Below are 13,451 nucleotides of genomic sequence, written 5' to 3'. Positions count from 1 at the left end.
GGAGATGATCACCCACAATCCCACAGCGAGTGAGCAAGAGAGAGAGAGAACTATTGGCTAGTTGTGATCATGTGACATCTGGCGACACGTACTGCTCATATCACAGGACGCCGCTCGTGTATCAAGTTAAAATTTATTCGAAATGTTTACTGGTCTTGCAGAACAAGTTACTCGCGGTGCAAGGTTTCACTGTACTCTCTTGTTCGGAACTTAATGGTGAGTCAGGCCCTGCAGTTAGGACAGCCTGGGAAGTCTGGGGTCTCGTGTCCTGTGTTCAAAGGGTCAGGCGCCCCAGGCCATAGTCATGGGCTGCCCAAGAAGCTGGGCTTGGACCAGTCCAGCCGGGGGATCTGTGTGCTCACCTCCACTGCCTTCAGAACCATATTGTGTGCTGTGTCCCAGACACAAACGTAGGAGGCTGAGTCTCACCGGCCACCTTCTGGGCTCGGCCTGACGCATCGCCCTGACACAGGCTCTGGTGGCAGCCCAGTGGCCCTTGTGGTTGTATGTGCTGCCCTCGAAGTCCTTCTCAAGTCGCAAGTCTGCCAGCATTTTCTTGTACGGAGTATAACAAAACCTAACAGTTGCTCAGGATTTGGCCCGTTTGAAGCCAGTAATCCGAGTGACTCTGAGCACATACTGGTCCCGGCATGCTGATCCAGACACTTAGTGATACACGGGAGGCAGTGTCTAAGATGGCTTGGATTCACATTAACGTAGCCTGCCCCCGTCAACTCGTTTACGTGTTTTTCTTTATCAAGCCATCGCTTAAGACGGTGAAATGAACAGTTATTACTTGTGCTGCTCAGTGAATCTGACGAATGCCATTCTCCTGTCTGGACAGGGTGCATTTCCGTCGTCCTGGAGAGTTCTGGATGATCCCATCTCCTCCACTGGCAGCCCCTCTGCTATTTGCACCTTAGGTTAGCTTTCCTTTTTCCAGAAGTTCATCTGAATGGAGTCGTATGGCACCTGTTTCTTTGGTCTTGCTTTGTGATTGGGCATAGCGTTTGAGGCCCGTCCTTGCTGTTGCATAGACGAGTGTGGATTTTGTTGCTGGGGAGCGTTCTGTTGTCAGACACACCACAGTTTACCCATTCGACTTGCTTATTTTGAATCTGAAAATAATGTTTACGTCTGGGGTGGTGACACAGGGTAATGGCAGAGGCACGGAGGAGGAGCCGGGATAATGGGCAAGGTGGAGGGGAGCTTCCAGCGATTGTGAAAGAACCATACAGAAAAACCTGGTGGAGGGTGAACTGACTCAGCCTTCCCAGAGAGCGGCTTGATAACGTCCATCATGAGCCCTACAACTGCCCCTACCTTTTTAAGCCCTCGTAGAAACTCCGGAATCAAGTGCTACAAATAGCAACATCCAGGGTTAGAGCCCAGCATCACTGTGAGCAGTGTGAATGTCAGGGAACAAGGCTCTGTTCTTCATAGCAACGCACAGCCGTCGGAGGTGATGGTAAACCTTTACACGACGTGGAAAATGTGACCAGCAGGAAAGCAGAACTCGCAACGAGCTCTCAGATGCACAGAGAAGAATGTGCTTAAGACGATGCTAAGAACCTGCGTGACAACTGGTTCTGAGGGGCAGGGCCAGGGTGGTTTTTGTCTTCTGTTTTCTTCTTTTTTTTTTTTTTTTTTTTAACGTTTGTTTATTTTTGAGAGAGAGCATGAGCAGGGGAGGGGCAGAGAGAGGGACACAGCATCCAAAGCAGGCTCTAGGCTCCGAGCTGTCAGCAGATGCGGGGCTTGACCCACAGACGGTGAGATCATGACCTGAGCCAAAGTCGGACACTTAACTGACTGAGCTGCCCAGGCCCCCTGTCTTGTACTTTCTGATACTCTTCTCAACTATCGACAGTGAGCTGCGGAGACCAGTGGAGGCACCCATGTGAGAAGAGCAAAAGCTGTTTACTGGACGCAGTTGCAGCCAGGGAGTGGGTCACTGCCTGGCTTGCAGCTACTCGGGTAGCTGCACTTGGCTACAGACGGCCGAGTGGCAGCACTGCCTCCTGGAACAGGGTTCCGGGGCCCGGTGGGCCTGCAGGCTGGGGGAGCAAGGAGCCCTGGTGGTTTTATGGGGAGCACGTTTGGCCTTTCTGGGAAGTGGGGACAAATATTAGGGAAGCCGTCAGTTATTGAAGTCCTTTCCTTGGGGCGACTGTGACAGAAGTCATTGGCTTCCTGGCCTGTCACTGGAGATAGAAGTCTGACTTCCTGGGCTGTGTTAGCCTTAAAAATAAGTCAGTTATTTTACCAGCAAAAATGGGTGTATTTGGGAATAACAGAATAGCAGTTCCAGGCGTGAAAAATAGTAGAAGGAAACACCGTTTCAAATGGCATCCGGAGGTGGGCAGGGGAGCTCTCACAGTCACTGCCACTGCGGACCCAACAGGAAGAGATGCACCTTGCACACAGGTACTACCTATTAGCGTCCCAGCAGGAGAAAAGAAGGTTTCCTCCTCCCCCCGGCAACCGCCCACCCCCCCCCCCCCCGCAACCGCCCAGCCAATGAGAGATGGTTGCAGCCCAGCCAATGAGAGGCCGTCCCAGCTCAGCCAATGAGAGATGGTCACAGCTCAGCCAATGAGAGGCCTCTATACTTCGAATTCCCAGTTTATTCCAATAGACTTTGTTTACAATAGCCCCATTCCCTAGCCTCTTCTCCCTACCCCCCCTTAAAAAAAAATACCGATTGAAATTTTGTTATTCCCAAATACGCCCATCTTTTGCTGGTGAAATAACTAGCAGGTTTTTTGCTGCTGTTGTTTTTTGTTTGGTTGGTTTTGAGAAAGCGTGTGCAAGCAAGAGAAGGGCAGAGAGAGAGGGACTGTTAGGCTACGTGCCCAGCACAGAGCCTGACTTGGGGGCTCAGTCTCACGAGCGGAGCCAAGATCAAGAGTCAGACCTTTGGGACGCCTGGGTGGCTTAGTCGGTTGGGCATCTGACGTCGGGTCTGGTCATGATCTCACCGTTAGTGGGTCTGAGCCTCGCATCAGGCTCTGTGCTGAGAACTCAGAGCCTGCAGCCTGCTTCGGATTCCGTGTCTCCTGCTCTCTTTGCCTCTCCCCCGCTCACGCACGCTCTCTCAAAAATAAGTAAACATTAAACAAGAGAGACCCTTAACTGGTTGAGCCACCCAGGTGTCCTGGAAGTTTTATTTTTAAAGTTAACAGGACAAGCAAGCTTTTTCGAAGCCATAGGCAAATCCAACAAAGGAGAGTAAGGAGGTAGTTTGGAGGAAAGGAGGAGGAGGAGAAAGCGGGAGTTCAGGGTGGTGGCTTTCTCGTCGCCTGAGTGGCGCGGGTGCTCAGGTCCTTGTGGGGGAGGCAGTGGGCTCATGTCCCTGCGGGGCCTATAACTGGCGATTCTTCCTGGGATCGGGCAGTGAGTGGTCCTGGCTCCCCCTTCCAGCCTCTCCGTTTTAGTGAGTTTGTCTTTGTTTTCTTAGCTGGTTGCTACAGGGAAGGGTTGGGGTCCTGGATGGATCTAGCAACCGTCCTCAGCATACGGTCTTTCGGAGCAGGTATGAATAAGGGCTCTCTCTGGGCAGTTCCTGCTGTGATGTGTGTCTAGCTCGGTCTGCGGCCGCTGTTGACCGTCCCGGCGAGGCTGGCCCCGAGTCCAGCCTGGGCGTGAGAGGCCCCTGCTGGACCGACAGCTCACAAACTTGGTCTCGGGCTTGCAGAGGATCCCTGAGGAGAGGGAGGTGGGCCCCCAGGGAGCCGGGTGCTCGATGTGGCGCCTTGAGCTCTGCGAGCTGTGGGTCTCTGCTCCCGGCTGCCCCCGTGGTGGTGCTCACCCTTGCCGTGCAGGGCCAGCAGGAGAGGCAGCCCAGAGTCCTGGTGGTAACTCGGGCCACTTGAGTGAGTTTTGTTGGGCCCTGAGTCAAATCGGTTGTCATCCAGGTTTGGGATTTTAGAGTTGGTTGGAAAGAGAACTAAAAGTTAAACGTGGGGGGCGGGGGGCACCTGGCTGGCTCGCTTGGTTAAGCATCCGACTCTTGATTTCGGCTCAGGTCACGATCTTGCGGTTTGTGAGTTCGAGCCCCACTTCGCGCTCTGCGCTGACAGCACAGAGCCTGCTTGCAATTCTCTGTCTCCCCCTCTCTCTCTCTGCCCCCTCCCCTGCTCCCACTCCTCTCTTTCGAAGAAAAAAAAAGCCGAACAGATACAGTGGTTTGCCACAGAGGAACCCTGGACACTTAATTCTCCGCCCCCCCCCCCCCCGCCCCCTCACAGGTTATCTTGTAGTTTGACCTAATCTTACATTCATTCTCAGTGTACTCATCCATTCTAAGTAAGTGACTTTTACAAAAGTGATGAGAGAAAAAACTTGTGTAAAAGTTGTATTTGCCGCCACAACAGAAACCTTGACTCCTGTACCACCAGCAGTGAGTGAAACCTCTTTCGTGTGTTTTGGTGGTAAACGCTTTAATTCACTTGTTTACAAACCGCTGATTCAAGTAAGTGTGAGCCAGGTGCTGTGGTGGAAACGGTAGAGAGTTTCAGAGACTGTGGGTAAGTCTGACCTGTTTGCTGTTCTGGGAAAAGTAGTCTGGGGTGGGGGGGTAAGCTAGGGTTACTTAGTGTTTTAGGCTTTTTATTTGGGAGTAATTGTAGACACACAGGCCCTCGGGGAGAAATGATCTGGAAGTGCACCTTCTCGCTGTTTAAAGAGGGTGCCGGGCGTGGCGGTGCCGCAGGTACCTAAGGACGCTCACGGAGGGGGGAAGGGGTGGCCGCGGCAGCCCCCGCCCGACCCCCCACCTTTGACGACTGCAGACTGAGTCGGGGCTGGGGGTGTCTGGGGGGGACTCTGGCACGTGCTAATCGGGGTCCGCCTCGCTCTCCGCAGGGCAGGATGTTCGCACGAGGGTTGAAGAGGAAGAGCTCGGAGGACGCGGAGGACGCGGACGGGGGCGTGGCGGGCGTTCCGGCCGCCCCCTCCTACACTCTGCAGCGGCAGTCACTCTTGGACATGTCCCTCGTCAAGCTCCAGCTGTGCCACATGCTGGTCGAGCCCAACCTCTGCCGCTCGGTCCTCATAGCCAACACGGTCCGGCAGATCCAGGAAGAGATGACCCAGGACGGGACCTGGCGGGTGGTGGCGCCCCAGGCCGCAGGGCGGGCGCCCCTGGACCGCCTCGTCTCCACGGAGATCCTGTGCCGCTCGGGGCGGGAGCAGGAGGGCGAGGGAGACGGCCCCCTGGCAGACCCGGCCCCGGGACAGGCCCCGAGGCGCCCGCAGAGCAGCCCCTGGGGACTGGACGGCTCCCGGGAGGGCAGAGGAGGCTTTCAGAAGTCGCTGGATCACATATTTGAAACGCTGGAGAATAAAACCCCCGGGTCCGTGGAAGAGCTGTTTTCGGACGTGGACAGCTCCTACTACGACCTGGACGCGGTGCTGACCGGCATGGTGGGCGGCACCCCCGCCTTCGCCCCCGCGGCCGCCGCGCCCCCCAGTTCCACCTGCAGGTCGGATCTGGGCGAGCTGGAGCACGCGGTGGAGATCCTGGTGGAGACCTGAGAGGGCGGTGGGACTCGTGGCGGAGGGGCCCCTGCGGCCCCCGGAGCGCGTGGCCTGGGCGTCTGCGGCGAGGAGAACGTTCCGGAGCAGCGTCCCCCGCTGCCCTGTGCCCTCTGTCCTCCTCCAACGGGCTGGGCGGCTTCCTTCGGGCTAGCCATCCGAGCCGGCCTGACGCCCGCCGGCGCCCCGGGTGCCGGCCCCTCTGTCCTCCGTCCCGCCACAGCTCTGTGCAGGGCCCGTCCCCGGCTCGGTGTCCAGCCTTGTGTAATTTTAGATAGGTGACAGTTTTTAAGTTAAGTTTTATATGTTTGGGGCAATATTTTGTCTTAAGATCTATTTTTTAAACTTTTTATACTTTTTTTAGATTTTGTCAGCTATTCAAAGTGTATTTTTCCTATAAACGTTTTCTGCTGCTACATTAGGAACCTATAACCTGAACAGTTGCAGTTGGTGTATTTCATCGTGTAAGGTTTAAATAAGGACTTTGTTTCGGGTGGAACTTCGGGCAGCGCCGTGTAGCGCACGTGTGTCATGAATTTCCACTTCACGTCGGTGCGAACCTTCTCCGCGTCCTCGCCGGGCGGAGCAGTGCCTCTTAGTCTCCAGTGTCCTTATCGGCTCCTCTGCGCCGGCTGTGTCTTCGTTAGAATCACATGCGGATTCTGGGGGGTTTATTTATGCCTATTTATATGTAAGTGATGGAGAAGGGCCCATCCTGTCCACGGGAGATCTCGGGGCGGGGTCTCAGGCGGTGCCTTCAGAGGACCCGACCCTCGCGGCCCCTCCCGTGCGGTGTTCCCAGCGCGACTGGGCTTCCCCTGTGCCCCGCCGCTGTCGAGAGTCCCCCGACCGGTGTGAACATTGAACAAGGGGAACCTCGCTCCGAGGGAGTCAGGAGGCCAGAAGGGGGCTTTCGCGCCGCACCTGCCGGCGTCGAGAATTGCCGGTCACAGACCCTACAGAAGACCCCTCAACGGGAAGGAGTCAGTGCCAGCCCCCACGGGAAAAGACGCACATTTGCTCTCCCACCAGAAGCTGCCGGCCCGCGACCACTCGGCCAGAGAGAAGCCCTCGTCACCCTGGACCCCGCTTCTCTCCAGTGGACTTTGGTTCAGAGCAGCCCTCCTGGCTCCCTCCTTTCTCCGTGAGTGACGTTCCTCCCGTTGGTTGCTTGGGCTTGCCTGTGGTTCTCCCAGGTCGCAGTTCTGTTACTCCTGAATAAACCTAGTTTGCTGGTAAAATAACCGACGTTCATTTTAAGGTCGACGCTGGCCACACTGGTGTGCACGGAGTCTGCCGCGTGCCGGGCGACACTAGTGCTGGGACAGAACCGTAAGGTTAAGTCAGGTTAAGTCCAGAACTGAGGAAGTCTGGACTCCTGCCATGTACGGCTTCTCAGTCCCGAGGGCAGTTGATGGTGGGGTTGGTGGGGCGGTGCCACTTAAGTGGGCTCTGCTGTACCGTGTCTGCACCCCTGAACCTGCCCTGGCCGCGGGGAGTGGCCAGACCTCCTGTATTGTTTCCACTAGTTTACAAGTTAAGACTGCGCTCACCCCGTCCCACCCCTGCCCAGTTGCTGTTTCTCATGCTTTTTCTTCCTTACCCAGCCCTTAGCCAAAAACGTTTGTTTTCTCTCCTGCGTAGGACCATTCTTTAATATCAGTCGTGTATGCGTCACTTTATTAAAAAACTATCCAACAAACAAAAGGGAAGTGTGTTTCTTATCTGCTTCGTTATGCCACGGCATAATCCTTGAGTAGATCTTTTCCGGCTGCATTGCCTATTTCGCTTGTGTTAATATGTGTTAAATACGAGGTGGAGCATTTCCACCTTGCTGAGCAGACAGGCTTCTGGTTCAGCGCCCCTGCTCTCTCCCAGTCCCTGGGCAGGAGCAAGGGCAGCGCCCTTGGAGGAGCCAGCGGTGGGTGCGACATCCCGCGGGTTGCTGTTTCCTTCCGGTCTTGAAAGTACTTTTGCCTCGTGGAAAACAGAGCGTATGCGTTGTGTAACCGATAAACCTGAAGCAATGTGAAAGTTAGTAAGGGAACTTCGTTTAGAATGGAGTCAGGAGGCCAGCAGGGGGTGTTCTCACGGCCACCATCCCTTGCCCACTGCAGACCCAATGGGAAGAAATGCGCCTTGCTCACGGATACTGTGTTACTCTCCCAGCAGGAGGAAGGAAGATTTCCTCCTCCCCTGGCAACAGCCCAGCCAATGGGAGACCGTCCCAGCTGAGCCCAGGAGAGATGGTCATAGCCCAGCCAATGAGAGACCGTCCCAGCTCAGCCAATGAGAAACCTCAATACTTCCCACTTTATACTTCCCAGTTTACTCCAATGGATTTTTTGCTTACAACGGTCCGTCCCACCTGCCACTCCTCTCTAAAATGGCGTCCTCCCCATCGCGGGGTTTGCTTTTGGCCCTGGGGGAGAGCTTGCTTGTGTTGTGCTGAAATCCTGTTATTCCCAGGTAGATCCATCTTTTGCTGATAAAATAACTGGCAGTTTTATTTTTAAGGTTAACTAGTATTTTGTGTCTTCATAGCATTTTTTTTTAACGTTTATTTTTGAGCGAGAGAGACAGCAGGGGAGGGGCAAGAGAGAGAGGGAGACAAACAATCCGAAGCAGGCTGCGGGCTCTGAGCTGTCAGCACAGAGCCCGACGTGAGGCTTGAACCCACAAACTGAGATCGTGACCTGAGCCGAAGTCAGACGTTCAACCTACTGAGCCACCCAGGCGCCCCTGTATCATTTCTTTATTTTTCGGTCTTGGTAGTAGTCGCAGCGTCTGTCTTCCCGCTTTCGAAAGTGTAGCATTTTCTGAAAATGTGGACCATGGTGCGCTCCAGGGGAGGAGCCAAGCCGGGCCTTCGGGGCCCCCACCTCACTGACAGCTAACCCTGAACTCCCAGCTCTTCCCGGCGCCCTTTCCCCCTTTGCTCTTCTGATGGTCTCCCAGGTGCCGCTCTCGTTCCAGAGGCTCCCTCCTGGTGCTTGGTGGCCTGGCTGTCCTGGGCAGGGCCAAGTGGGGGGGGGGGGGGTGCTGGCCCTCGGTCATCCCAGTCATGCTGGTGGACACCCCGACTGCCCTAGAAGCACCTGAGCTTCTCCGCTGAGGAGCAGAGGCAGGTGGCTGGTTGCCGAGGACGGACCTAACGTACATGCAGGACTCAGGGCCTGTAAGCGCCAGTGCGGACACGGTCACATGCAGAAGGAAGGTGTGGGGACCGCAGCACGCCCAGGCTGCTGTGTCCACCCCACCTGTCCGTGCAGCTCTGCGCTCTGGGTCAGGGAGGTCGTCATCAGCACCAAGACACCGGATGCTGGACAGCCCATCCTCCCAGGGAGAGCAGGAAAACGAGGAGAGGAGCCTGGGTCCACAGTGGCCCCCAGCAGCTGCCGGGCACCCTGAGTCAGTGGCCTGTGGCCTGACGCGCCCTCATGCAGGGGGTGCCTCTTGACCCTGTGTCCCAGGATTCACCTACCCCAAGGTCAGGAGTGGGGCAATATCAGGGGCCTGGCCTAGTTCTGCAGCAGGAGCCTGTGTGCCCGAAGCCCAGGCCTCATGGTGAGGACGGAGACGTGGGCGAGCTCCCTGCCCCATGGCCACGCTGTGGGGGCCGCCCAGTGGGTACGGGGGTCACCCTGGTGAGCGTGCACACGTGTGCATGCACGTGTGTGTGTGCACGTGTGTGTGCCTGTTGGTCGAGGCACACAGTGGGTGATTCCCTGGGGGTGGCTTGGGGTTTGCTTTTCTGTCCTGGACCGTTGTTCGTGTCCCCCAGATTCATATGTTGAAGCCTAACCCCCGGTGTGATGGCGTCAGGAGGGGCCTCTGGGAGGTGCTTTCCCACTGCCCCCCCCCCCCCCCCCCCGGGGGGGGACGGTGAAGGGGTGAAGTCGGCTGGCCGTGAACCAGGGCAGCCCCGCGGGTCTCCAGCCTCCAGCCCTGTCGGAAGGAACTGTTCTAGCGCCCGAGCCGCTGAGACACAGCTGAGACACGGTGTCACCCCTGGCGCCTGCCCGTCCCGTAGGACACCTCCCGCCCGTCTGGTCCCCGTGTCGCGGAAGCCGCCTGCATCCTGCGCTCGGGGCCCAGAGCCCGGGCCTCGGCCCCCTGTCTTCCTTCGTGCGGACAGCACGCTCTGGGGGGCCCGGCGACGGGAGGGGCCTGAGGGGGGCCACGGGAGTCTCAGAGGAAGCGGAGGAAGGCCTTCCTGGAGGACAGGACGCGCCCTCGAGTCAGGGGGCCGGCGGCCTCTGTGCCTGTTGCCAGTGGCGACCGGTTGCCACCTTCGTTCTCTGCTTTTTCCTCAAAGACTCTTAGAGCAGATGTGAGATGTTGAGACATCTTGCCGGTGAGTACATCCTAGACCTCAGAACCGCAACCCCGTGTGGCGGTGAGGAGACAGACACTAATTCCTCCACACCGGCCCGCGCAACGCGGAGCTCCGTCACTGGGGTGCCGCATGCACCTGAACTGCGGGGACCGATTGGTGGCGGTTTGCGCGGGAAGGGACCGGCACCGCTCTGCCCGGCTCTGACGGCAGTGGAGCGCGGGGTCGGAGAGGGTCTGTCCTGCTGGCTGGCGGGGGGGGGGGGGGGGGGGGGGGCGGGGGCCGGGGGGGGCGGCGTGGCCGCGGGGCGGGGCCCCCCCCCCCCCCCCCCCCCCGCCGGTCACCTCCTGTGTGTCCGTGTTGAGCACGGGCCTTGGCTCCAGTCGTCGCCGCTCCCCGTTGGGGTGGCTTCTGCTGTCATGTCCGTTCTTTGAGCCTACAGCTCTCTCTCCGGCACCTTGACGTGACAGCCCGGCCGGTGGCTCTTACGCTGGCCTCGTTCCCTGATGCGCGCGCGCACGATGGCCGTCCCCTCCAAGCTGTCCCTCCCGCCGCCCCGTTTGGGTGCCGCACCTCCGTCCCCATTCAGTTTAACCTGAGGAGCCCGCCCGCGTCCTCCCTGCGGGAAAGTTCTTGGCCATTAAATCCTCGAATATATCTCCCCTTTGGCTCCGGCTCCTGGTCCGCCCCGCAGACCCCGGACACTCGGTTCTGTCTTCCTCCCCACTCTGGTCTGCGTCCTGCCCGGATGTTTCCCGGTGACCCGTCTTCGCTGGGCCCTCCTGCGGAAGGACTCACCCTCGAGGTCACGGCCTTCATTTCTGGCATCTCCATTCTTCCGTTTGATCATTTCCACGTCTTTCGCGTGTGGCCCGCTTTTCCGCTGGATCCCCACCTCTTCTTATTTTCCGGTCTTTGGCTTTGCCCGTCTGGGCCCTCTCTGCTTCTGCTCCCGTTGACTGGGGATCACGGTTTTGTTGCATTTGGATCGTCTTACGAGGTTTTCCCCAGTGCCGGGCGTTTGGATGAGGGGAGCAGAGACTGGAATGTCTCATAGCCCGACAGGTTCCTGGCGGGGCGTGTCCTCCTCACCTGCCGTTCGGCTGGGTCTGGGCCCCGTGGCAGCTCGGTGAGTGTCGCCCGGGCCTCGAGGTGGCAACAGGGCAGCACTGGTGAGGCGCTGGCCGTCAGCCTGTTTCCGAGCCGGGCCGCCATGACCTCAGATCACCGGACGCTCACTCTGCCCCCGTCCCAGGTCCATCCACCCCGCTGCTCTTCCTGGCCCTGGTGGACCACCCTCGCCCAGGGCAAGGGCCCGGCCCCGCCACTCCTCCCAGAGGGGGCTCTCGGTTTCCGGCCCCCACTTCTGAGAGGCTGGCTTCTACTTGGGGGTTTTCTGCAGGCTGTCCCCCCCCTTACACCCACTCTTAACCATTGCGAGCCCTCCGCGAGGGCTGAGCCGCAGACCTACTGGGTGCTGGCCCTCGAGACCCCAGACTCCGCCAGCTGGCCGGGTCAGCCACCCCAGGGTCCTGCCCCGCCCCTGGGGGCACCCAATTTAATTAACGTAGGTTCCTGTGTGTCCTCGGCTCTGTGATTATTTTGAACCCTGACTGTGTAGCTAACGGGGCATGTTCTGGTCAGGGTGACAGTGGCAGCCTCTTGGGATGGGTGTCCCTGAGTCAGGGGACCGGTCCGCACTGACCCTCCCGGCTCACTAGGCCCCCAGCTTGAGCAGACTGGCCAGACGTCAGGACAGGGAACCGGAGCCAAACTTGGTGTCCACTTGCACGTGGACCGAGGGACAGGGACAGCCGTCCCTCTGGCTCGGGGAGCCGGACGCTGGGCTGGCTGGGGCTCGGGGCGGGGGGCAGCCATGGGAGGGTTCAGTGCCCACATCTGAGAGGGACTCTGGGTGGCAGGAGGCAGGACACAGAATGGCCTATTTTAGCTTCAGGTCTGACTTTAACCAGAGGCTGGAGATGACGGCAAGGCCCCAGGAGGCCCCTAGGTGGTTCTGCCCTTTGGTGAGAGCAGTGTGAGAACACCTGTGCCTTTTTCTGGCTGAAAATAAAAAATCAGGGCAGATTCCCAGACATATGGCACTAAAAAGAAACAAAACTGTTACCCCTTAACATGAACCTCAAAACCACATGCAGTCTGGCGGAGGGTGGCCAAGGACCCACTGTGCTGGTCCTCCCTGTGACGGGTGACATCTGCCGGTCAGCGTGTCCCCACGGCGTCACTCTTTGGGTCCGACACCTGGGTTGACGGAGCTGGCATCTGAGGCCAGCCCCCTGTTGTGGTCTCCCGGCCACAGGTGTGGCCTTGGAGGGACAGAAAGGTCCTCTCTGCCAGCCTGGGGTCCCCAGGCCTCTGCAGAGGGACGGGGCCGGGGCTTCCGGGCAGGCACAGGCTGAGATGACAGGACTCTGGCAACAGACCCACACAGCAGATGAATAGCGAGAACATGGGCTTATCCAGGCCATTTTATTTGATAAAATTTTACAAAACTCAGCGCCTCCGCCAGATCCAGAGAACGCTCGCTTGCTCGGGGTTGGAGACGAGGGCCGACGTAGAGAGAGGCCGCTGGATGGCAGTAGTCCAGGTGAGCACTCACGGGGCTCTGGGGAGACCATGGCTTGGCTTTCCTGCCGCGTGAGCCCTGCCCAAGGTGCGCCCGAAACACACTCAGGGCTTCCTGGGCGCCGGGACGGCTGTCTCCTGGTGACACCCCCCACCAAGAGCCAGGCCACCCCGGTGCGCCCCCCGCAGTGCTACGCCGGCAGCCAGACCTGGGGTCCCTCACCAGGCAGAGGACCCCCAGTGCCACCCGGGTTCATGTGAGGCTGGGGCGGAGCTCCTGGGGGGCGCAGGGTGCCTCCTTCCTGTTGGGGACAGCTCTGCAGAAGGACATACTCCCAAAGCGGTCAGACCCCAGCGTGCGCCAGTAGGCGCGGGAGTGGTTTGCACAGGGATCCCAGGAAACCGACTTGGGGTTTGAGAAACTCCCCCACAAAATAGTTCTGGTTTCCAGTAGCAAACTGAGCCAGTAAGAAAATGTAAACTTTCTCATAAAAATACCAAGGACTCCCATCTTAGCAAACGTTACTATTAAACAAGGTCATTTTTAGGTTACGTGGACTGAAAATCTTCTTTTTCCGTGGAACTGGGATGTACGGGCCGCTGCTGCCTAAGGGGGTCTTCAGAAAGAGGCTCCACGCAGTCAGGCTCCCCTGTCTGCCGCCGGAGGGCCCCGAGAGCTGGCGTGGGAGGAGGGGCACGGTCAGGGTGTGGAAGGGCCAGCGGACCCGCTGTCCCGGGGGCCGGCCTGCTGCGCCCCGCCCCGCGGGGCTTTCTCTCCTGTCCTCACCCGGTCAACGTGAACGCGCACGGGACGCCGCCGACAGCTCCCTGGCTTCCCGCAGAGCAAATGGGGCACCACGCCGGGAGGACGGCCAGGCTGTGTGCCGGGGCCAGGGCCACATGGGGCCTCCTCGACCCGAGTAATAATACGACCCCAGCCCGTGGCCCCCCCAAGCAGCCGTGGGCCCGTTTCCTACGAGGGGTCACAAGG

The 13,451-nt window shown here is 58.6% G+C and overlaps 1 protein-coding gene across 1 annotated transcript; it reads left to right on the top strand.

Annotated features, from left to right (window-relative positions):
* The first annotated feature begins 4,866 nt into the window (after positions 1-4,866).
* Positions 4,867-5,600, top strand: CDCA4 (cell division cycle associated 4). The gene has a single exon (XM_040478401.1). The coding sequence runs from the start codon at positions 4,873-4,875 to the stop codon at positions 5,536-5,538; it is 666 nt and encodes a 221-aa protein (XP_040334335.1). The 5' UTR covers positions 4,867-4,872; the 3' UTR covers positions 5,539-5,600.
* The last annotated feature ends 7,851 nt before the right edge of the window (positions 5,601-13,451 follow it).

This window comes from Herpailurus yagouaroundi, unplaced genomic scaffold (genome assembly GCF_014898765.1).
Source record: "Herpailurus yagouaroundi ecotype Mexico unplaced genomic scaffold, PumYag 141, whole genome shotgun sequence".
NCBI classification, from domain to species: Eukaryota; Metazoa; Chordata; class Mammalia; order Carnivora; family Felidae; genus Herpailurus; species Herpailurus yagouaroundi.
Note: the sequence above shows the minus strand (reverse complement) of the source record. Positions and strands in the feature narration are given on the sequence as shown.